The sequence below is a fragment of the Haplochromis burtoni genome, unplaced genomic scaffold (genome assembly GCF_018398535.1).
Source record: "Haplochromis burtoni strain Fernald_Lab_line unplaced genomic scaffold, NCSU_Asbu1 Contig_107, whole genome shotgun sequence".
Taxonomy (NCBI): Eukaryota; Metazoa; Chordata; class Actinopteri; order Cichliformes; family Cichlidae; genus Haplochromis; species Haplochromis burtoni.
Window position 1 is genome coordinate 358,958 of NW_024582468.1, and position 22,564 is coordinate 381,521.

Here is a 22,564-nt window from a genome sequence, read left to right on the forward strand (position 1 = left end):
CACACTTACTTTACTTCTCTGGGATTCTTCTCTGATTTTGTGATACTTCGGATCGGATTACATTTTTTTTTCTCTCCGATATCCGATCCAGTAATTTAGGTCAGTATAGGACCGATACCGATACATAATATGGATCAGTCCATCTCTACTACAAACGCACGCTAAATACAGAAAACAGAACATGAAGGATTGCATCGTCACACTTCAAAGAAGCAGCAGTTTATCAGTGATGTGAAGGAGCAAAGTAAAGTGTGCTTTAATTGCATGAGTGACATAGTACTGTCACTTCCACAGCTGTTTCCCCAAAAACATGTCCGTTTTGTTTCACTGTTTTTTGTTTGTTGTTGTTGTTGGGGTTTTTTTTTTGTTTGTTTTATGGAAATTCCGTTGGGTTTTGTGCCTTTTTGCAGCATTTTTCAATTTGCTGGTGTTTTCTTCAATTACAGTGCGTTTGACCTCTCAGGGCCACCATACATTTCTCACTGACAAAAGTGCCAAGCGATTATTAATAAAGGGTAAAACTTTGTATGATAACTATATAACTAATATTAATATTTGAACTTTTTATAAATTGACAGATAACTGCAGCCCTTCCTCCTTCCTTACTTCAAATTGAATGTTTTATTCCGTCGTGTTATAAAAAGTTAGCCTCTGTTTGCTTAACATGAGAAGAAGTAAATCACCTGTGCATTCGGAGAGGAGGTGGACAAATACAACATGCTCGTGTGATGCAAAGTTAAATATTATGAGTATTATTAACAGCTTACCTTATCAGTTGGCACGTGTTTTCTTAAACGTGTATTTTTGACGCTAACAAGACCGCTTTCCCCCCTTTTCTCCTTTCTCAATAATTTTTCGATATTAGACGAACTTTTCCTCTGCATCTGTGAGATGCATACCGCGCATGCGCGCAGAGCTGTCGACGCGCACAGCAGATGCTCACGGGAATCAGTCATTAAAATATTGATGAGGCGCTTTCTTCTGTTGACTCGATTACACAGCATAAACACCACATCATTTCGGTCTCAGAATCTGGTTTCAGGGGTAGTAATTACCGAACTAATTACCTGAGTTATTTTTTTTTCCAGTGACATAACCGGGAAATAAAGTTAAACAGTCATTTTTATGTAGTTTCCATATATTTAACTGTAGGCTTGGGATAATGGCACCTGCTAAAAATAAGTCACTCTTACATCCTGCAGGGTGGTGCTGTTTGTAGAGCTGTTTTAATAGTGCTGAAAGTTTAATCGATTCGGAGCACCAGAGAGCTCTTATGGAATATATCTTTTACCAGACATTCCACATTTCCAAGCTGAACTGCGACATCATGTGGACATAGTGCAGCAATACATCCTGCACTCTAATACACTTTGAGTCCAAAGTTGTTCCTGCGGCGTTTTTGAGGTATTCCCATGCGAAAAATACCCCCCCAAATGGATTAACTGACTGATGCTTACGGACAAGGTGTCTAGCGCCTGCTGCATAGTTTTCTCACACACTAGCCTTAAAAAGTCTCTCTGAAACCTCTTGTTTTTTGTGTTTGCTTTTTTTAAAAATAATTTATTGACTTGAAAGCATGCTTGCAGCATGTTACTACCCACCTCACATTACATTACACTGGAGGTTTTTATCCTACCTGCTATCTTTTAAGTCCAAAGTTTAACTTTGGTTTGTGAAACAGCTCTCTAACTCGTTTTGTGTAAGCTTAACTCAAGCAGCACCATTGATTGTGTGGAGTCCTTTAACTTTTTTAAAAAGTTTGATGATTTCCCAGACAGAGACTACCATAACCTAATTATCTGCATGCAGAGACACAGTGACACACTCCACCAGTTCATGTGAATAAATGTGACTGTTTATTTTCTCGTACATAGTTGTATTAACCCATCGAAAATTAACACAGAAGTCAGGTAAGATTGCCTCGTACAATGAGTCCTATCATTTGAACTTTGCACCTCTTCAGGATCACGCAGGGAAAACATGTTTACATGCTTGAAAGTGCTGAGTTCGTTGGTCCGGTGTAAGGTGTTCACCAGATTTTCTATAATGATCTGAAGGTTTCTGAGTAACAGAAGTCTATTAAATCTCACAAACTGACAGGGGCAAAACTACAGACAATACATGGTCGGTTTAAAAGAGCATCTGTAAATGAAATGAGCTTGGTGCTGAAAAGCTTAGCTGTTTCTATTAAAAGATCTGAGTGCAGTTACGTACTTCAGTGAAATGAATGCAGTTAAACAAAATCAAGTTGCACTGAGACTGAAATCCACTTTAAAATATTGAGTTGTGCATGCTGATAAAAAAAACTAAAATGTTCACTATCTTTGAACTTTGCTCTTCAAACCCACAGTCACAGAAGTGATCCAACCAGCATCAGAAAGGACACCAGTGATTGGTTAGAAGAGTTGCACACCCCGGTCCCTACCCCTATCTACAGTCCACCCTTTTTAAACTTCGGTGAAACACTTACCTGTTTCACTCAGGGCATTAGGTCTCAGTCCCACGCCTGACAGCAACATGTCTGACAAAGGAGCTTTTGATACCAATGTGCAGACCCTCACCAGGTTTGTTCTGGAGGAAGGCAGAAAGGCCCAAGGAACAGGCGAACTGACAAACCTGCTCAACTCCATCTGCACAGCTGTCAAAGCCATTTCCACTGCTGTCAGAAAGGCTGGGATTGCTAACCTGTGAGTATTACATTCTTTTTTTTTATTCAGACTCTGAAAGGTAGCAAAAAAAAACCCCAGATGCTTCTGAATATTCAGGAAGTTTTCACCGTTTAGCCCTGCAACCAGTGGTTATTTATTTTTCTTATTGAATATACTGTACAGTTTAATTATCTTTTGATATTTGGCTTTAGTGCAGCTACATGCACTGCAGCATGCAATCCAATAAAGCAGTTTTAACTTAACCCCAGGCCAAAGGTAAACCTTGCACAAGTGTGCACAAATCCACCTGGGGCAGAGGACAAGCAGATAATAGATTATAATAGAATATTGTTATCATATTTATTTTATTGAGTTCTTAAATAGCTTCAGAGTGAATAGTTTGTATTTGTGCTTTGAAGATATGGCATTGCTGGGAGCACCAACGTGACAGGGGACCAAGTAAAGAAGCTGGATGTCCTCTCCAATGACCTAGTCATCAACATGATCAAGTCTTCCTTCACCTCCTGTGTGCTGGTCTCAGAAGAAGATGAGAAGGCCATCATTGTGGAACCGGACAACAGCGTATGTGGACTCACACCTATAGATGTATATCGTTAGCTTCATAGCATAAGTGCCTAAGTCATTTTTTGGTCAAATTGAGATTTTTGCCTAACTTTACTCCCCTACCACTGCTGCATCATCCTGTCCGTCTGAAACACAAAACACAAAAAAATGACTTAGGCACTTATGCTATGAAGCTAACGATATTAATGTCTGAATAGGTCTAATATGTGTTCTTTTACTTTGAGAATAAAAAAAATCCTCTTCTCACCTGACAGGGAAAATACATCGTTTGCTTTGATCCGCTCGATGGCTCCTCCAACATCGACTGTCTTGTCTCCATAGGAACAATATTCGCCATCTACAAAAAGGTCAGTGATGCTGGTAGTGCATGCAGATTCCAAGCACATCGGCTTGTTGTTGTTCAACACTGTAGAGCGGTGTCCCGATCAGCCCTGAGTGAACTAACAACAATTCGAATGACATTTATCTTTGCAGAGAAATAATTGGTCGTCAGAGAATTAAATGTACTCAGTATGCTGACATACCATAAACATAACAGCCAATTCAGTACCAGATCAACACACATTGCTGTCCCAGGGTTAACTGAGAACTAAATAACAAGAGGGCATATGTTTATACCGCTGCCAGTAAGGTGTCCTTGTCCTTACCTGTCCTAACAATATGTGATAGCCTGTGGTTCCAATAATAACTTTAAAGTTTTTGATATCTTTCCACATAGACCACAGATGGGGAGCCATCTGAGCAGGATGCTCTGCAGCCAGGAAGAAACATTGTAGCAGCTGGTTATGCCCTGTACGGCAGTGCCACCATGATGGTCTTGTCCACTGGTCAGGGAGTGAACTGCTTCATGCTCGACCCTGTAAGTTAATAGATGTCGTCAAAACTGTCACCTGACCGTGCGTATATAAGACAGTATACTGCTTTTTTCCCTCTGTTTTCCAGGCAATTGGCGAGTTCATCTTGGTGGACCAAGATGTGAAGATAAAGAAAAAGGGAAAAATCTACAGTCTGAATGAAGGATATGCACAGCACTTTTATCCAGATGTGACCGAGTACCTACAAAAGAAGAAATTCCCAGAGGTAAAGCCAATAAAATAAATAAATGAGAATCCTAATGTGGAATTGACCACCATAAAGGTCAATCTCTAATGCTGCATTGAGGAGTAATATGAAGTTAATCTAAGCATAAATTCTACATTTACTTGTTTTCAGGATGGCTCTGCCCCATATGGCAGTCGATATATTGGATCAATGGTGGCAGATGTTCATCGTACTTTGGTGTACGGAGGAATCTTTTTATATCCTGCTAATGTCAAGAGCCCCAAGGGCAAGGTGAGGAGGTGGAGCGTCTAGAAATGGTCATTTAAAAAATAAAAGAGAAAGATTTTCTGATACTTCATATTCTTATCATGTCACTACTGTTTTGTTTTGCTTTTCAGCTGAGGCTGCTTTATGAATGCAACCCCATGGCCTTCATCATGGAGCAGGCAGGAGGCATGGCCACTACTGGAGCCATGAACGTTTTAGACATCAAGCCCACGAGTATCCACCAGAGAGTACCCGTGGTCCTGGGATCCCCTGATGATGTGCAGGAATACATTGCCATCTACAAAAAGCACAACAAATGAGGTACTTGTGTGATTTTGCTTTGTGTACTCATGAAAGGATGTAACATGTAGGACAATAACTAAATTTTTTTTTTCAATTTCCCCAAATTTAGCAGGTCAAATGTGGTGGTGAGCAGCCTAAATCGGCAATGACAACACAATCCAGAGGCTCAGTCAGCACATTCACTGCATTTTTCTCGGTCGCTCTGTTGCACTGATGAAGAAACCAGGACCTTCAGTGGATCTATGAACTCATACTGTGCTGATTCTGTCCTGTTAAAGGGTGTTATTTGTGGAGCGTTACCCTGTATTTTTTAAATAAAAACAAAATGTTTTTCCACGTTCTTCTTACTGGGTTGTTAGGTATGTCTTCATGTAAAAACAATATTTTTTCCTATAAGGACAAAGGTCACATTTCAGATCTGAAAGAAAAAGAACTGCTGAATCCCAGTTTGCTGAACAAGCCCAATATTCTGGAGTGGACACTTACACATATTTACATGAGAAAGAAGTCCAGTACATCAAGATTTTTGCTTAAAAATGTGCTCAGTGATGGTAGCATGGGCAGAGCCTGCTCTTTTTCACGCTCTCCGCCCAGGTTTGAGTAACCATGCTAGGAATGCAAGCAGTCTGCTTCTTTATGAGCTCTGACTTTTCCTGAATTTGAGCAGCTTGTGTCACTTATACATAAAAACAATGGTTTCCTTTGATACCGCTGCTAAAAATGCTAAGCAATCAACCCATTTCATTACATCTTAACTCAATGGAACTTTAAAACTGAAGTCCAGACTTTCCAGGACAAGGAAAATTATCCAATTACTTCCCAGCTGTCTAAATACCTATAAATCAGCGAGGAGAGGAGTTGATCAAATGTTTAAACAAACCAAAGCAAAAATACAGAAGAGAAATTTAAGATAAATCATCCCGGAAGAGACCACTCCTGTGACGATAGAAATGTTCCATCTTAGGATAAAGGTTATCAGAAGAACTTTCACTTTAAAAAAGGATTACTTGTGAAGAAAGTTATTAATGAGGTTTTCTGGACTAATTTGGGACTAATTTGGGATACACTGACTTCATTATTGCTGGCACCAGGTTAGAGTCCCTTTTAGCTTCAGAACTGCCTTCATTCTTTGTGGCATACATTTATTGTATTGAGATCCAACATAGCATATTAGACTCTGAAGACCATTTCAGTAGAGTGAATTCACTGTCGTGTTCAAGAAAGCAGATGATTTGAGCTTTCTCACATGTATACTCTTACTGGAACTCAAGTCATTAGAAGATGGGTGCACTTTGTTCATAAAGGAACGGGTATGTTTAGCAACAATACTCATGGAGGCTGTGGTGTTTAAACCTCAGATGATCCTTAAAAATCCTGACCCTTTTTAGCCAAAGGACAAAAAATGGCGACTTCCCAGAAATGGTGTAAAAATATCACACAGTAATATTTTTCCACTTTAAATGACACAGTCATTTTAAAACTACTTCAGCCTGAAATATAAATATTAAATATTAATTATAGTTTGTGGACTCCAGCTGAGGTGGAGCAGGGGCTGCAAATGGACACACCGTTGTCTTTGCAAGTAAGCGTCCCAGAAGGTGCTGCCAGGTCTTCTCTTTTTCATCCGTGCAAAAGTCACACTGCCCTTACATTGGCTGAAGAAAGGGGCTTGCAGCAGCACCCTGCAGATTTGAATTGATTTGTTTTTGGACCTGTAGACACAGTCCAAAATGAGCATCCCTACATAAGCCTGCAGTTCCTCTGTATCCACATGAGCCTCTAAGTGTTTCCCATGCAGGTTTGCCTTGGCCAGGATTTCATCCATCGGCAGCAGTGCATAGCTGGTGGTTACGTGTGTAGGTCCCAGAATCAAACCTCTGGCTGCTGGGACGTAGCGCTGCAATCTTTGTGGGAGACCAAAATATGCTAATGACCCAAAATATAGAGATGAGTCAGAGTTGGATTCCAGCTGATCTCTTTCTTCATCTTCACACTCATAGCGCACGATCATTTCCAGAGCCTCCTGTGTGCTGTAGTCTTGCCATCTCCAAAATGAGTGCATGAGTGCACTACTGCTCATTACCAAAACAAAGTCCAATTTTGTTTTGGTTCTTGCTGCTGAGATATCTTTGAAGCTCTGAAAGGTTGTTTTTTAAATTATTGAATTAGTTTATAACACAGACTGTGGCCTTTTAAGAGAAAAGACTCAAAGGTGGATGTTACACACACACACACACACACACACACACACTTGGAATGGAATGTTTGAATGGAAAAAATAGTGCCACCTGGTGGAAAAATCCAAAAAATGAAATTGAAGGCCAGTAGTCCAAAATAAAATCTTAACATAAAGAAATGCATTAGTTGATGTCAAAATAAATGTGGGATCAAAAATTGTATTTTGAAATATTTTTGGCCTTAGGATAAAATGTGGCGGTTTTTGCGTATCTTAGAGATATGCCACAAAAAATAACAAAAAATAACAATATCCTCTGGGAAATATCAGATTCATTCAGCACAACCAAAACAGCCTGAAAATAAACAGACAGAATGGCACAAACTATCCCCAGGATCCCTAACCCCCAGGTTAAATGGTGTTCAGTTAGTCCATTATTGTAGGGTATACCTTACAACATAAAGCACCTTGAGGCAACCGATGTTGAGACCCAAGTTAGCTGTTTGTCCCGGTTTCCCCTTTTTACGCTGAGCTAAAGTAACTGGCCACTGGCACTGATCTCAAATGAAAACTTCTGTTTTAAAAAGTGAGCTTTAGCAATGAATGGAGAAGAATATGACACATTTGAACAGGTTTCCCCTCTTTACGCTAAGCTAAGCTAACTAGCTTCTAGCTCCAGCTAGAAGAGGCGCACTTGAGAGCAACAGCAGTCTGTACAGACCCTTCTATTATTCATCCATAATGCTGAGCACATTTCATTTCTTTGAGCCTTTGTGGTTCTTTGCTAGCTCCTGATGATCTTTGGCAGCAGCAACATGCTGACAGGCTTCAGCAGTGCCAGAAATCTTTGAGCTTTGCCACAGCACTAATGAGCCATAAAGACTCACAGAGAAAAACAAAAAGATCCAGCAGAAAATGCCTCATTCAATCAATCAAGTTTATTTAGAAAAGCAGTCACTGCTGTGTGTAGAACAACAGCGACTACAAAGTCAGCATATACAGGCTGAATTATAGCCTACAGTAGCTTCCATCACGGAAAATAAAAATAAGTATGTCTGGAATATATCTGAATGAATTGAACACTGTCGCAACACAATAATAACATGGTTGCGTGCATCGATGGCTGCTGATGTCACTTGGAAATTTACTGTGAAGTCTAAAGCTCCCCTGAGAGCATAATGGAATTACTATTACTTAAATTAAAAAATAAATAAGATGTGAGAAAATTGTATGTGACTCATAAAAGCTAACCGTTGTCAACTTAAAGCAGATGTTTGATCAGAAGCTGAAGGCCCGGTGCTTTTGAAGGAGCTCTTTTGTATACAGAATGCAGAATAATTTATGTAGCCCTAGTATGCTGGGTGGAATCCATACTGTCTGCTTTTCTCTGAAATCTAAACCACTTCCTTTTTAATGTGCGTTTGTCAGTGTCAGCATTCAAGGGCCTCAGTGCCCATGAGACCGCCTAACACTTACACATTTCAGGCACTCTTGTTTATTTCAATTTTGTTCAGACTGTGTATGATTATAGGTTACAGAGTCAATATTTAGATTCTGCAGGAAAAGCAAAACTCAGCCTGTTCATTTTCCCCTGGCTACTGTGTGTGTGTGTGTGTGTGTGTGTGTGTGTGTGTGTGTGTGTGTGTGTGTGTGTGTGTGTGTGTGTGTGTGTGTGTGTGTGTGTGAGAGTGTGCATGCATGCGTACTGTTTGTGTTCACTCATGTATAAGACAAGATAACAGTCTTATTCAGTCTGAATGATTGGAGTATGTTTGGAACAAGTATTTAAAATGTGTGAATTACTGTGTTTTAAAGAAATTTGTTTCCCAAAAAAGAGCTATCAGACAAAAAAATACCACATTAACAGAGGGTTGAAACAGCAATGTTAGCCAGCATGAAAGAAAATTTCAAATAAATCAGGTATCACTGACATTTCTGATTTCAATTTTTTTTTCCTGTTACATTTTGTTTTTGCCTTTTTCCCTCCTTAACCACAGCGGGCCACTAGCTGCCGTCTGCTTTTGGAGTCACTTCACTACCTGACTGACATCCAGCCTATGTCCAGACAGGCTCTGTTTATCTTACACTCTGATGAAGAGTGCTATAGTTGTTTGTCTGTGGTGCATCTGCGGTGCTGACAGCTTACTCAATAAAATCAACATCCTTCCCCCTCTATCCCACATCAGTTTTGCTTGTGCCGACAATCACAAAAACAGCAGCTTCTCCAGTTTATGTCCCTGCAGAGTAGCATGACCAGAGTGAAGCAATGATAGCTACTCTATCCAGTCAGAAATGCACAGGACTGACTGGTTGTAATCCAATTTGGTCCACAGATGAGAAAAAAATGAAGATAAAGCACTTGCGTTGGATGTTATCAGTCCATTCAAGGTGCGTTGGTAGAAATCGATAAAGTAGGGTTTATCTTTAGATCTTAGCGTGCTAAAACAGCACACTACTGACCTTTTGTAATAGTTTTTGAAATATTATTTCCATCTGGTTGTGCAACACAAAGAAAGAAAACATAAAAGCGTTTTAAAACTTCTTCCATGATGCTAGATATTAGACCTGCCATCTGACTGGCAAAGCTTTTCTCTGCACAGTGACAGCACACAGACCCAGAGAGCCCATGTTTAAATTAAACAAACTCTGTGTTCCCAGACCACCCTGACTGGAGCTGTCACTGCAAATACTTAATTCCCCATCCAGTAAGAATCCATATTTGTACCCAGTACTTCATTCATCAAATACTTTTTTTTCTTGGAGTTTCCATGGTCACTACACATGAGACCCCATTTCATGTTCCCACATCTAAAAGCCAAAAGCTTCAGTCTGACATCCGAGTGACTGTAGTACAATAAAATACCCACTCCGGTAATCCACCCAAAGCTTTTTTTGTAACTATTGCTTTTCTCTTGTGTAAGCTGCCAGAAAATGTTTTGGCCACTATTTCACTAGAAAATATTAATGCTCATGAGCACAGCATGACCAAAAACACATAAGAGATATAGAGTATATACATAATGACTACTTAATGGCAGGAAAATAGTTGACATGGATCAGTACATCAGGACAAAACATTATCCTGCTTGCGTGTCCTTGAAATGATTCTGCAGAAAGGTTGGTGTCTCTTATTTTTATTTGAGGTGGTTCAAATCGAGTACCGAGGACTTTTGCAGCATTTGTATACAGAAGCAGAAAAAAGAGTCTCCTCAAATGCTCTTGATTTATTCTGTGGTGTCATGGATGAGGACAATTGAGCCAGACCACCACCAGTGCTGCGCCTTAAAAAGGGTGGTGTGTTTGGATTAAAGGCATGCATGTGGTTACTGTCACTGAAGATAGCCTCATCTGAGCTCTGACCACAACGTCTTCATTAACTGAAGCCTGTATTTCTTCTCCTTGTAGGGTTAGTATTGTAACAAAAGTAATTGTACATTTGTAGATGTTTTTGTACGAGGAATGTCTCACTGTCCTAACACTTATTGTGCATGTCTTGGTCTACACCATATAAAACTTTGTCAAATTGAGTTGTACAACAGAAACTGCTGACACTCAGCAGGATCTCAGAAACCAGCCAGTATATATTTACTATGTCTAGCCCCAGCTTTCCAAAAATACTCTGCCAGAATCTTCTGGGAACAATGGCCCATGCTACTCATACAGTGTCTTTAATTCTGAACATCATTGTGATTACGCAGGCAAATGTTAGGATAGGCCACATCTTGTCTTCGGTCTCCTGAAACAGCAGCTATGCCTGAAAGACTGAGTTTAAACGTGCCTGTCACTGGCAAGATGCCAGATGGAAAGGCTTACGTGTACAGAATCAAAACTGGCTGTTCTGCATCCTTCTCACAGCCCTGCAGAATTCACGACCTCTTTTTAATTTGTGAGAGTCGTCGCTTCTGGATCAGCTCCTCCATTGAAGGCTGCTGGTGACATTGACTACGTATCGTGGTGTTGCTGAGACGGTCACAGAGGGACACTCGGAGAATCTGATGCAAACAGCACATTCGGAAGACCTTGAGCTTGTTGAGGTCATGCTTGAGAATGAAACAGGTCTCAGATCCACAGAGAAGAATGGGCAATACCAGTGTGCAGTACAGGTGATGAGAGTGGTGAGAGTGTCTTCTTCCAGATGCACCATCGGAGGGAGGCGAAAGCCGCCGCTTGACCGACTCTTGAGTGCATTTCCGTCATTGATGCCACTTTGTGATGGCAAAACGAGTGTCTACTGCTCTATCTGAAGCTTAACTCTCTGTTCCAATCAGTTTAAGAGGCCCCATTTGATTTCTTCCAAAATTGTCAAGAGGAACACACAACACAAGTCTTTTGTAATGTTGGCTTACTCCCTGTGGTGTTAGTTTGTTCCATAAAGCAAGCCAAAGGAATTTTTAAAGTCTTGCTGATGGGAAACCAGAACAGCAAAACAAATCTGTTATTCCTCACATCACACACCAGGATGACCTGTGTTTGAACTTGTAGTTTTGTTCTCGTCTTTGAGCTCAAAGTCAGTCAAATCTTTTTTCCTGCTGTGGTGCACCGCTTCCCACACAGGGGTGCAATAAATCACAGAAATGTGGTATGATCCTAAAAAATATGTGGTGTGATAAGAACAGGGGGTGTGCTAGAGTCTGGACAATATGAAAAGAGAAAGAATATTCTGCAAGCTTAAATATCAACATGCCTACATATATAAAACTATCTACAACCATGCAGACAGGTCTGTGAGTACACAGAGTAGGCATTGCAATGGGTTTCTCTAATGCTAATTCATTATGTTAGGATGAAATCTAGTACAAGTTTACCAACAGAATCATCTTGGGCCCCCAGTCCCTCAGGCAGTCATCTGTCACTGTGTATTCCCCAACTGGTTGGAAATTTGCTGTGAAATCTATTGCTAAAGTCCCATTCACTCGGGGGGTAGAGAATTTTGAAGGTTGACTTTGGCAGTCAGCTAGAAATCATAGCAATGACAAGGAGCCTTTTGGTGCAATACCTTTTATGTGAATGATTTCACATGGTGACAGCCAGTAACCTCCAGCAACTGCTTGCAAAAAGGGTTGGGGAGTAGACATTTTTTTCAAGTAACCGGAGACTGACAAGCGGTTGCTGACCAGTTTCTAGGCCTATGTGCCTGAGAGCTTTGATAAGCAAAAATTAAATTCATTTCAATTCAAATATATGTACACAGTGCAAAATCATATCAACAGTTGTCACAAGGCACTTTATATTGTACAGTAAAGACCTTAAAATAATGAAGAGAAAACCCCAGCAATCAGACAAACCCCCATGAGCAAGCACTGGAAAGGAAAAACTCCCTTAATATCAACAACTAACTAACTAACTGATTGATTATAATTATAATTAACAAAAAGTTTCTAAAAAATTCATTTATTTAACGTTCATGGTGGCCCTTCCTGGTCTGAAATGTGAGGTCAAATCAAACCTCCATTAAACCTCCGTTCTCTCTTATTGCCAGCAGGGGTAACTCTCCTTGTGAAAAGAAGTTGAAATGTACAAAAGTCAGTGATCAAATTTCTCTGCTTTTAACTTGATTTATTGCCTCTCTGAGCATATTCCTAGTGAAATCATGGTTCTACTTACTATTTTCAGGTCTTCTTCATTAGAGCAGGATTTTTTATTTTGTACATTGTGGTCGTATTTAAACTTAAAAATGATAAAGCAGTGTATGCTTACATGTGTGGTTCCTGTGTGATTGACAAGTTGCTGCTATATGGGTGTGTAGTGTACGTGGCTTCTCAGTGAGATACACCCAATGGTTTTTTTTCACCTCTTTCTCCAAGGAGAGGACTGTAGATTATTTTCCTAACCTTCTTCTTTTTCAGTATGAATCCCAGTTCATATCAAAGTTAATAATGGGAGGTTCTGGGACCAGCGTTAGGTGTTTGCTTGACTCTCGGACACATACAGTCAAGTCCAGTTTCAAAGCAGTAGCTCAAAACTAGTGTGTGACATAATGGTGACTGTGTCCATATATTCTGTTTACATTCTATGGGTGACAGAAAAGGCAGGAAGTAATCAAAGTTAAGATTCATTTAACATAACCCAGAATTCTTCAACAAAATTAGCCTAAAAACAAGACTTTCAATCCTTTAATTCTCTGGGAACGATTGTTTTCATGACACTGGATCCAAAGTTCTTATAACATCTCTGATTCTATGCCACAGTCGTTGTTTTGTTTTTTTGGTTTTTTTCATTGTGTGCCGACCTTGCTGCCATTCTGTTAGCAAAGCTAAAATTACTGAGATCCCTGAGATGTGATCCCTCTCGTGTAATCTTGCAGATGCAGACCTGGAAAACCAAATGACTTGCTGTGTTTTCACCCTAATTTGAGATGACACTTATACTGCATATGCATGTAAAACTATCCACCATCAAGACTAAGCTGTTTTCTTGTTTTCACAAAACTGTATAATTTCTGCCTTTTGTGTAAGAACCTCTGAATCCAGCGTATTTGAGACAGACATCTGAGAACTTTCCAGAGGCAGAGCAAAAATGAAAAAATGTCGACAGCAAAACATTTGGCAGCTTCTTAATACTGACTCCTTTTCTGCCCCCCACTTCTTTTGCTGCCTCTCTCAGGACTTGGAAGCACTTGAATACAAAGTCCAGTTAATTGTTCTGGCAGTTCAGCTTGTGTGTAATGACTTCTGACAGCAGTGGAGACAAACTGAGGAATATGTCTGTCTCTGCATGTGTATTTACAAATCTACTCTGGGGAACCGCATTCCAGTTCTGGAAACACTATTACTTACAAATCCCCCTGAACTACTGCATGTCCAGGATCTGGGGATACTCGTTTGAAATAAAATGAACAGAATGAAAAGTAGGACAAGACCATGCAAGACGCTGGCCTTGTATTTCCATCAGAGCAACGTGAGAAGTTTTGGTATAAAAGCAGAAAATGTAAGTGATCTATTGGAGTAATTTAGGAGGTACAGTTTGGGGGGAGAGCATTTGCCTCATCCATCATACAGAGCGGCTGGCTCCACTGAATCTGGCTGTTGTTCCTAACTGGCTGTAATCCAACACGGATGGGAGTTGGGTTCTGCTGTGCATTATGAACTCCTTTTAAAGAAGTGAAACACAAGTGTGACCTGGCTTTTTTCTTTAATTTACGCTCAAAAAACCATTTGTAGCAGCTTTGTATTTCTGAGAATTCTAACCGAACTTTGAACATAAGGAACAAACAAACAAACAAATAGAGTATTGTTGGTCTGCAGCATTTCGATTTCTGCTAAGGGCCGTGTTTTGCCTAAGCAGTCCTGGATGATGTCAGTTTCTTTGTAGTTAATGGGAATCCTTGAGCAGTTCACCATTTGAGCTTTCTCTAACCTCCACTTTGATGTTGCTCTAAATTGAGTCTGTAGCCAGCCTGTTGCTCTGGAATGCCAGCTGGATGAGGCTGAAGGAGGGTGTTTGGGTTGTTTGGCTAAGAAACTACTCTGCACTTGTCTTGACTCCTTTCTAATCTCTCTAATTGGAATCGGGGGGTCCAAGAATCGAGAGCTGCCAGATCTTTGTGGTCATCGTTTGGTGAAGTGACGAGGTCAGACGTGGCTTCTTTCCCTACACTTTGTTCTCCTGGCCCCCAACAGATCTATTCTCTTCTTATTTGTGGAGCCTGCACGCTTAATGTTTGTTTACATTGCATGTGCCTGCAGTTTTTAATCCCTCTTTTTCCTTGCTAAGTGTTATTGTTAGGAAATAGGAAATACCCTTTACCAAATGGTAAAGAACTGGATTTTGCACAGCTACTTGCTTACACTTGCACAGGATGGACTGTTGAAACAAAAAGAGCCATATCTAATTTTTTTTCTTTTACTTTTTTTTTTTTGCTGTGGAGGCATCTGGTACTTTCCCAGCTTCATATGTGGAAACCATAGCTCTAAAATCTCTGAGCTGTAATGTTATTACTAATGTGTGTGAATGTGTTAGTACAGAACTCTTGGGTATGGTGTATCATATGGACTCCATGCTAGTTTTATGATGGAAAGTGTAAGACAGGAGCGCTGCATGTGTTTTAGCAGCTGTTGTTTCTGCCTGCAGGGAGGCTGCAGAACTCCGATGTTTTCCAAAGACATTCTGCTTCATTGTACCCAAGTCTCATCGCAGGGATGAGCAGTTTTGAATGACTGTCTATTATGCATGTTTTAAATTCTAATTTTAATCTAGGGTAATTTAAAGCTGCAAAGCAAGACATTGGTACAGAAAGAACATAATTTCCATAATAACTGCAACGTGTGGTGTCCTAAAACACAAATGGGCAAATATTTACCTCTATAAGAGTTTTCACTAGAGGTGGATCCAAACATCAATAGTATCGATAACCAACGCTGGTATCAGAGAGATACTAGCGCGACAGTATCGATACTTTGCGCTTCTATTGTCTAAGTTCAGTAAGTAGCCCACTGAATTGTCTTAAATTGTGTGTGTGTGTGTGTGTGGGGGGGGGGGGGACGTATGAAAAAATGTACCCCAAATATGCACTAGCTTTTGTTGTGTTGATTTGTTATTGTACAAAGTATCATTAAAATGTTGAAGATTTAAATCACGACAGGCTGATCTTCCCTAAGAAGGCTGCCTTTATAGTTTAAAACTCAGAACGTATTTACTTTGTATCATTCCAAAATTTGCAGTATTGCACAGTACTCATTTCATCACAATGAGATGACAAACGTGTAAAAGATTTCTACACATACATCAATTACGGTCTTCAGCGGTCTGCGTCACGACCGCGTGTGACGAGCGAATCAAAACAGTTTATCGGACCAATGGGACGCGGTCCCTGCGGAACCTAGTCACCCCACAACTACACAACCCGCATTTCAAAGCGGTTGCAGCTGGAGTGGATGTGGATTAATAGTGAAAAGAGTGACTTTAGGATCGAGTGTTCCCAGTTGCATGTGGAATAAACAAGCTGTGGGTCTTTCTTTTTTCTTTTCTTTTTTTCCCTTGTAAACTTCACCAAAACTTTTTTTTTGTGGACGACAGATGCAAAAGTGAGGCCACTAGAGAGGGAACCGCACGGACGGAAGGGGGGAAAGTGGAACTTTGTTATGGATTTCGGAACTTTTAGGATCTTAACGTGATGCGCTTGTTGTGCCTACTTTGTGGCGCACCGCTAACTTCAAGTCACCGACTTGTGACGTGATCTAAAATCATCAGGGAGTAGCTCTCTGAACTGTTGATGCGACAGGATGGAGTAACGCTTTTCTAAGATTCATTCTCGGAGGAAATGGGAAGTCGTGCCACATTGATGGAGCGAACAACGGTTTTTATATACGGCGTGTTGATCCTAATCCTCGGTCTTTGTGTCGGATCTCCCAACCACAGCCACCGACTGGTCTGCTGGAAAGCCATCCTGAAGTGTCATGCAGAGCCAGAGTGCCAATACGCCTACAATCAGTACATCTATGCCTGCGCGTCTGTTTTGAGCGGGGAACGCAAAAAGTGCCCCAGTCACTGCGTGTCCTCTTTGATTCAGCTCAATTTAACCCGGAGCGGCCCGGCTCTGGAGGACTGCGACTGCGCCCAGGACCCGAACTGCAGAAACACCAAACGGACCATCGAGCCGTGCCTGCCGCGGACTAGCACCATGGGCTGCACCGAGGCCCGGCTGCAGTGTGAAATGGACCCGCACTGCAGCTCTGCCATGGGGGATTATTTATATCACTGCCGCAAACTTTTCGGTGGAGAAAGGTGCTCAGATGCGTGTCGCAAAGTGATAGCCAACATGCGTTCCATACCTAAAGCGCAGCAGCTGGACACCTGTGTGTGCGACGGCACCGAAAGGAACATATGTGAGTACATCAAAGTCAGCATGAAAACTTTCTGCTCCGACTCCAGTGACAGGTACGCGGGAAGCGGCTTCTCAGACTCCGAGGAGGACACTGAGAATGATTATATGGATCTGGAGGATGAGCCATATGTGGAAAACTCAAGTGACACCGCACATTTTCAGACTGCTGTGTTCAATACGCTGACTACCATTCTGGTTTTAGCCAAAATTATCTGAAAAGAGTGGGAAAAGGTGCCTACTATCGGGGACAGTTAGACCAGACAGGAGCCTAACCCGTGGGACTGGACACCAGAAACAGAGACCAAACTAAAAATGTGTGTTCTTCTAATCAGAACATTCTATTTTATAACTCAACCAAAACCTTCTACTTCATGTCTACAACAATGTATTTAAAAACAGGGCTTATGACGTTTGTCAGTCACTGTTGTGGATCAGATAGTAGTTATATTTCAATTACACATTTAAAAAAAAACATCTTATACTTTTAAAGGAAGCTATTTTTGTATGTTGGTATACATAAATTGTATAGTATATTGTAAAAAAAAAATAATAATAATTTTGTCTAAATATTTGTTTGGGTGTTATATATAGAGAGAGAACATGAGATTTTGCACTGTATCTAAAAGAAAGTCCTGTACTGCATTATCACCACAGAGGAAGGAAATGTGCTTCATTAAAATCCAAAACAAAAAAAAGAAAGCAAAAATGCCTCAAGGTCGTTTTTATTCACAAGCAAGACTGTGAAAGCTCTACAACACTTTCACTTAAAAAAGTAACCCCAAAAGTTGATTAAAACCACTAAAATGTGTTTAAATCCCAAGGCGGATAATGAATCTGTGTAAAGAATCTCATGACCTTGAAAACATGGTGTTTGCTTAAGGTATAAAGTGTTAATTCCAAACTCAAACAGACTGCAGAAGGCCAAAACCCTCCTCCTTGGGATTTGTGGAGAAGTATTCAGTCGGTTTGTTTATTTTCACCCCGTGTGTTTGTCCAAAGTCTTAACAAAGGCACACTGATTATAAGACAACGTGTCTGTGTTTGGGTGAATGAAGATATTAAGTGCCCATTATGAACACAGACCTTTGAATGTACATGCACATTAAATAAATAGCATTTTTAAAACTATTTTTGTCTTTGGACTTCCGTGTGTATTTCTCTAGTATATAGAATAGAATAATCCTTAAATTGTCCCACAAGGGGAAATTTGGGTGTAACAGCAGCAAGAAAGACACATGTACAAACAAACAGTACACAAGACACAGATCAGAAACATACACAATTTTTACATATTTACATCAAGGACAATGGTTACCAAAAACAGAGTACCGTACCGTTATTAAATTGAATAAAATTAAATACAGATAACCCTGGTTATAGTGCGAATCGGTTGATATAATAGTGCAAGTTACAGCGCTGATGTAAACATCTATGTTGGGAGTAGTAGTTTGCATATAAGCATAGTTTTGGCGTTGTGTGTATTCATCAGAGGAGAATGCTGAAGTGGTTTATTCACAGTATTCTGTTTTATTTTATAACATAAAATAACACAATTTATGGTTTTCATTCTTCAATGTCGCAAGTAATCATTTCATTCATTCGTTGGTCTGCATTTACACCACTGGTATTTTTTGCTATTTAAACCATACCTGAGTTGCAATATTAAGTGTCAGTACCACTCAGCAAAATCTAGAGCTAACTTAACCCAGATTAAAAGGTCAGTGGTATCATAATAACCTGTAAAAATCCATATCCTGTACTGCGTTGCAAAGATGTTGCCCAGAGTCATTGAATTGTTTGTGACAACTATGTTTAATCAGTGATAGCAGTGACACATGCTGTCTGTCTACATGCCTGTGACTCATGCAATGAGTCAGTCAGCTCAGTATACCGAAACAGCCAGTGTCCCGTCCTTCTGGTGCTTTGAAACCAATAATGGCAGCCATTTTGCTTTTAAATAAAAAGAGATGGGCCCATTGATGAAGGAAAAGTCAAGTGGCACCTCTATTATGCAGAGACAACCCCCCCACCCCCCAACACACACACACACACACACACACACACACACACACACACACACACACAATGGTGCTCTGGCACAATACGAGTTGCACTTCATTCACTCTGTCCTAGTGTTTGGAAGTGGGGGGGGAGCATGAAGAGGCAGCTACCTCAGAAGAAGAGAGAGAGAGAGAGAGAGGAGTTATGTGAGAGAGTTTAGCTTAATGGCTCAGTCTAATTCCTGCTGACGCTCTGTTAACAGTTCTTCATCTGTTTTGGTTTACTTATAAATAAGTATATAGAAGTATATAGTCATTGTCTCCAACTTCTATCAGAGGCTAGGAGGATAAATTCCTTCAGTTTTGTACACTGACTACACTGTGGAAAACATCAGCTGTTAATTGACAGCTGTAAACAGAATAACCCAAATAATAAATCCTAGAAAGGTCGTAACTGTTAAAAAAAAAGTTATGCAGAAGGGGCCTTTCTGGGTCTTTGTTATGAAAAGAAAAAGGCTGGTACTGGCACTTTAAGAGAGCAGGCCTCCAATCCAACCATTAATAATTGTAATGCCTTTTTATTATTGTTTGGGATAATGAAGGGATGAGAGTCATACGGGGGCCCCGACAATACATTGCCCTGAAATGTTTTCAATTAACTTTTGGTACCAAAGAAAAATGGGAAAGTAGTGTTTCATTCCCTGTGCTGAAACAGAAAAGAGTCAACAGGGGCTTTTTTCGTGCACGGAGCACAACCTCATTAAAATTGCCTCATCATAACTCAAACTGTTGCTCGGCCATCCTCCCCTCTGGGCCAGAGGTGGGCCACCTCAAATCATTCGACCTCTAGAATATGCCGTGTCAAAGCAGACAGGCACATTTTTATTACTTTTATTGTTTACTTTGCAGACAATATTCAGGCAGTCCACGGTCGTTCATATGCAACTTCTTATCATTTTGTTATTTTTATGCTTCAAATGTTATTGGCTAAAAATAAAAAAAAGAACATCTAAACTATGAAATATGTTATTTGAATTCAATGTATTTGGCCCAATCCCGTGGTTTATTTTGATGTCCCAACCTGTTTCTTAGCTCAGTGGCAATAAAATAAGTCATTTCCTGTGACAGTGCCACTGGACTTCTAAAGCAGCTCAGTCGCCAGCCTGACTTTTTTCTGCTGAGCTTATTTGGATACTCGCAGTCTTGGAGAACTGCTTTAATTCAATTATGCTCTAGTTTGCCTGAGGTGAACCCACAGAAATGAAGTTAAAAGGGACGAAACAAAGAAAGTAAGAAAGTAAAGAAAGAAAAAGACGTTTCAAGGGCAACAAGTTGTTATGTGTAAGAAAGCCAAAGCTGGAATAGACAGAGGTAAACAAAAAGGAAAAGGTAAGCAAAAGCAGCAGAAACTACCACTGTTCTCCCTTTTATTTTGAAACCCATGCAGACTCTCAAACAGTGAGTGAGGCATCTTACTTGGTTAGACATTAGACATCCCTTCAGTCTCATTAAACACATGTAAATGATTAATCTGAAAAAGGATAATAATAACTAGAACTATTTGTTGTAGCTCTGTAAGATCAAAGTTTGCACCTGCAAAATATCAACATGTTCAGTTTGAGTATTAATGTAGCATAACCCTAAACTATAGATCACATAGCAGCAAAAGATTTGAGAGAATCTATTGTAGCAAAAGGATAGTTTCATTTTTTGTGAATTGCACAAAAAGTGACAATAAAACTCAAATGAAATGACTTGAATTTATTGATTTATATTTTGTGGGAGGATGATTGTTTGATTTCATTCCCAAAAAGCTACAAGCATTAAAGTTTCTAAATGCCTCTTTAGATATGGGCAACCCTTTAGCTGTGATCAAAAGTAAACAAACTTACTGCAACAGCAATGTAAAGTGAATAAACCCCAGTGACCCACAACAAGAAGAGGTTATGAGATGAGCCTGAGGAAGGGAGTACCCGGAGCTTTAGAGAGGTTGGGAAGGTGGAGGAGGGGGTTGATTTATGATTCAGGGTTAATGGGGGAAGGGATTGGACTGGGAGAGGGCGTTGAATGTCAGGGGTTTTCTAGCCTCTCTGAATTATGATGCAAAGAGGGAATATTTATTCAACCAATCAGATCAGGTTCTCGTGGATAGCTGGAGAGGAATTGTCTTTTGGTTCCCTCCCCCCGGTTCCCTCCTGCAATCCTGCTGAAGAGCAAGTTCTCAAGGAGTTAGAGAGGGAACACAAAACATCGCTGACAAGGGGTATAACTTCATTTCCACGGTGCTGGGACAGCTGTGTGAAGTAATCTGCCGTAGCAGCCCTCTAAAATTTCAATGCATTTAGTGACCCAGGGAAGAGGGGTGGGGGCGACTCCAACTGTGTTAGTCATTTAAGAGTGTGAGGCGGGGTAGTTTCACACTATTCTTCGGGCTTTTTGTTACCTGTTCCTCACAGAAAGCAAATGTTTGCGAGATTCAAAAACAATGCCACAGAAATGGAAACTGAGCATTTGTTCTGCAGCTTTGGAGAAACAAGCAAAGTGAAGAACTTTATGATTTAAGTTGAATTTTTATCAAGTAGAATAACTTGCATGTTATAACTATATCAAAGTGAAGTGTATTTTATTTAAGTGACGCCAAATCTTATTTTCCCCCATTGTGAATAACCAGATACTTCACAGACCAGCGGTCCCCAACCTCCGGGGCACGGACCGGTACCGGTCCATGAGTCGTTTGGTACCGGGCCGCAAGAGTTGAAGCTCGGGTGTGAAAATTTATGGTTTTCAGGGTTTTTATCAGTTTTTATCGTTATGTTTTTTAATCATTTTTATCGTTAACTCGGTTTCACTGGGTCTTTTCCCACGTGTTATGAATAAATCTTTTTCTTTTTACCAGTACTGGTTTTATTTTGCTGTATTTATCCGCGACACCTTAAAGGCTGGTCCGTGAAAATATTGTCAGACATAAACCGGTTTGTGGCGCAAAAAAGGTTGAGGACCGCTATCATACACTATTTGATAAAGGAAAAGCATATTATTATTTAGTATTTATCACAGTTCCTTCATAGCACATCAAATACAGATGTATATAAAAATATGCAGTATGCAGTTTAAATATGCATAAATATTGTCCCTCTACAAAAAAATGACTACAACATTGTAGAATTTAAACTATTAAGTTATCCAAACGAGTTCTTAGAGTGCAAATTTTCACACGGTCCCGTGTGATTCAGCATGTAGTATGTGTTTAATATTTCTTAAAAAGAAAAGAAAAAAAGAGAGAACTGGGCAGTCTATTGATGAAGAGGAGTTCATTATTTTCTGCAAATGGTGCTGCTAAGGACGGAGTTAAGAACAAAACGTTTTCCACTAAGATAATGGCTTGAGGCTGGGTTGCTGACTGCAGTGAATGGAGTTTCCCTGGAGCTCAATACGGTCCCAAAGTTTTACTCCATTATGCTGACATCCTAAAGGCCAGGGGCCACCACCCCCCATGGTTATTTCTCAAGTATGCATTCATTCCCCCACACACAACCTTCAAGTAGACACACACCCATTTACTCACACAGAAATGTACACATATGCACGCTCACACAAACACACAATCTTTTGGACTTACTCTTTAAGCAATGACAGCAAGTGATACTCCCAGAAATCTGATATTGGAAAATGTAATACATACAAAATACTTCGCCACAGTATGTCAAAGATGAGGCCTTGT

The 22,564-nt window shown here is 40.2% G+C and overlaps 3 protein-coding genes across 5 annotated transcripts in view; 2 read left to right on the plus strand and 1 right to left on the minus strand.

The window, feature by feature from the left end:
* The window catches only part of LOC102293970 (KN motif and ankyrin repeat domain-containing protein 1), an 18,088-nt gene extending 17,175 nt beyond the window's left edge, over window positions 1-913 (minus strand). For both annotated transcript variants that reach the window (XM_014335983.2, XM_005929762.2), the window contains exon 1: window positions 768-913. The gene's annotated coding sequence lies outside the window, so the exon portion shown is untranslated. The remainder of the gene's footprint in view (window positions 1-767) is intronic.
* Window positions 914-2,440: 1,527 nt separating this feature from the next.
* On the plus strand, window positions 2,441-5,180 carry fbp1b (fructose-1,6-bisphosphatase 1b). 2 transcript variants are annotated; one of them, XM_005929766.2, is made up of 8 exons: window positions 2,441-2,687; window positions 3,068-3,230; window positions 3,488-3,580; window positions 3,952-4,092; window positions 4,176-4,313; window positions 4,446-4,565; window positions 4,673-4,862; window positions 4,954-5,180. In XM_005929766.2, exons 1-7 carry the CDS (start codon window positions 2,518-2,520, stop codon window positions 4,859-4,861), a joined length of 1,014 nt encoding a protein of 337 aa, XP_005929828.1. In that variant the 5' UTR covers window positions 2,441-2,517; the 3' UTR covers window position 4,862; window positions 4,954-5,180. The 2 variants fall into 2 exon arrangements, with proteins under 2 accessions (XP_005929828.1, XP_042079183.1); XM_042223249.1 differs by having other exon boundaries at window positions 4,957-5,180.
* Window positions 5,181-15,829: 10,649 nt separating this feature from the next.
* Window positions 15,830-17,529, plus strand: LOC102295591 (growth arrest-specific protein 1). Its single transcript, XM_005929768.3, has one exon. It carries the CDS (start codon window positions 16,280-16,282, stop codon window positions 17,057-17,059), a length of 780 nt encoding a protein of 259 aa, XP_005929830.1. The 5' UTR covers window positions 15,830-16,279; the 3' UTR covers window positions 17,060-17,529.
* The last annotated feature ends 5,035 nt before the right edge of the window (window positions 17,530-22,564 follow it).

Excerpts from the sequence above, each read along its gene's own strand:
- fbp1b (XM_005929766.2), top strand. The coding sequence starts at position 2,518 with ATGTCTGACAAAGGAGCTTTTGATACCAATGTGCAGACCCTCACCAGG. Across the intron at positions 4,314-4,445 it reads AAAAGAAGAAATTCCCAGAG|GATGGCTCTGCCCCATATGG; the intron begins GTAAAGCCAATA and ends ACTTGTTTTCAG. Across the intron at positions 4,566-4,672 it reads TCAAGAGCCCCAAGGGCAAG|CTGAGGCTGCTTTATGAATG; the intron begins GTGAGGAGGTGG and ends TTTGCTTTTCAG.
- LOC102295591 (XM_005929768.3), top strand. The coding sequence starts at position 16,280 with ATGGGAAGTCGTGCCACATTGATGGAGCGAACAACGGTTTTTATATAC.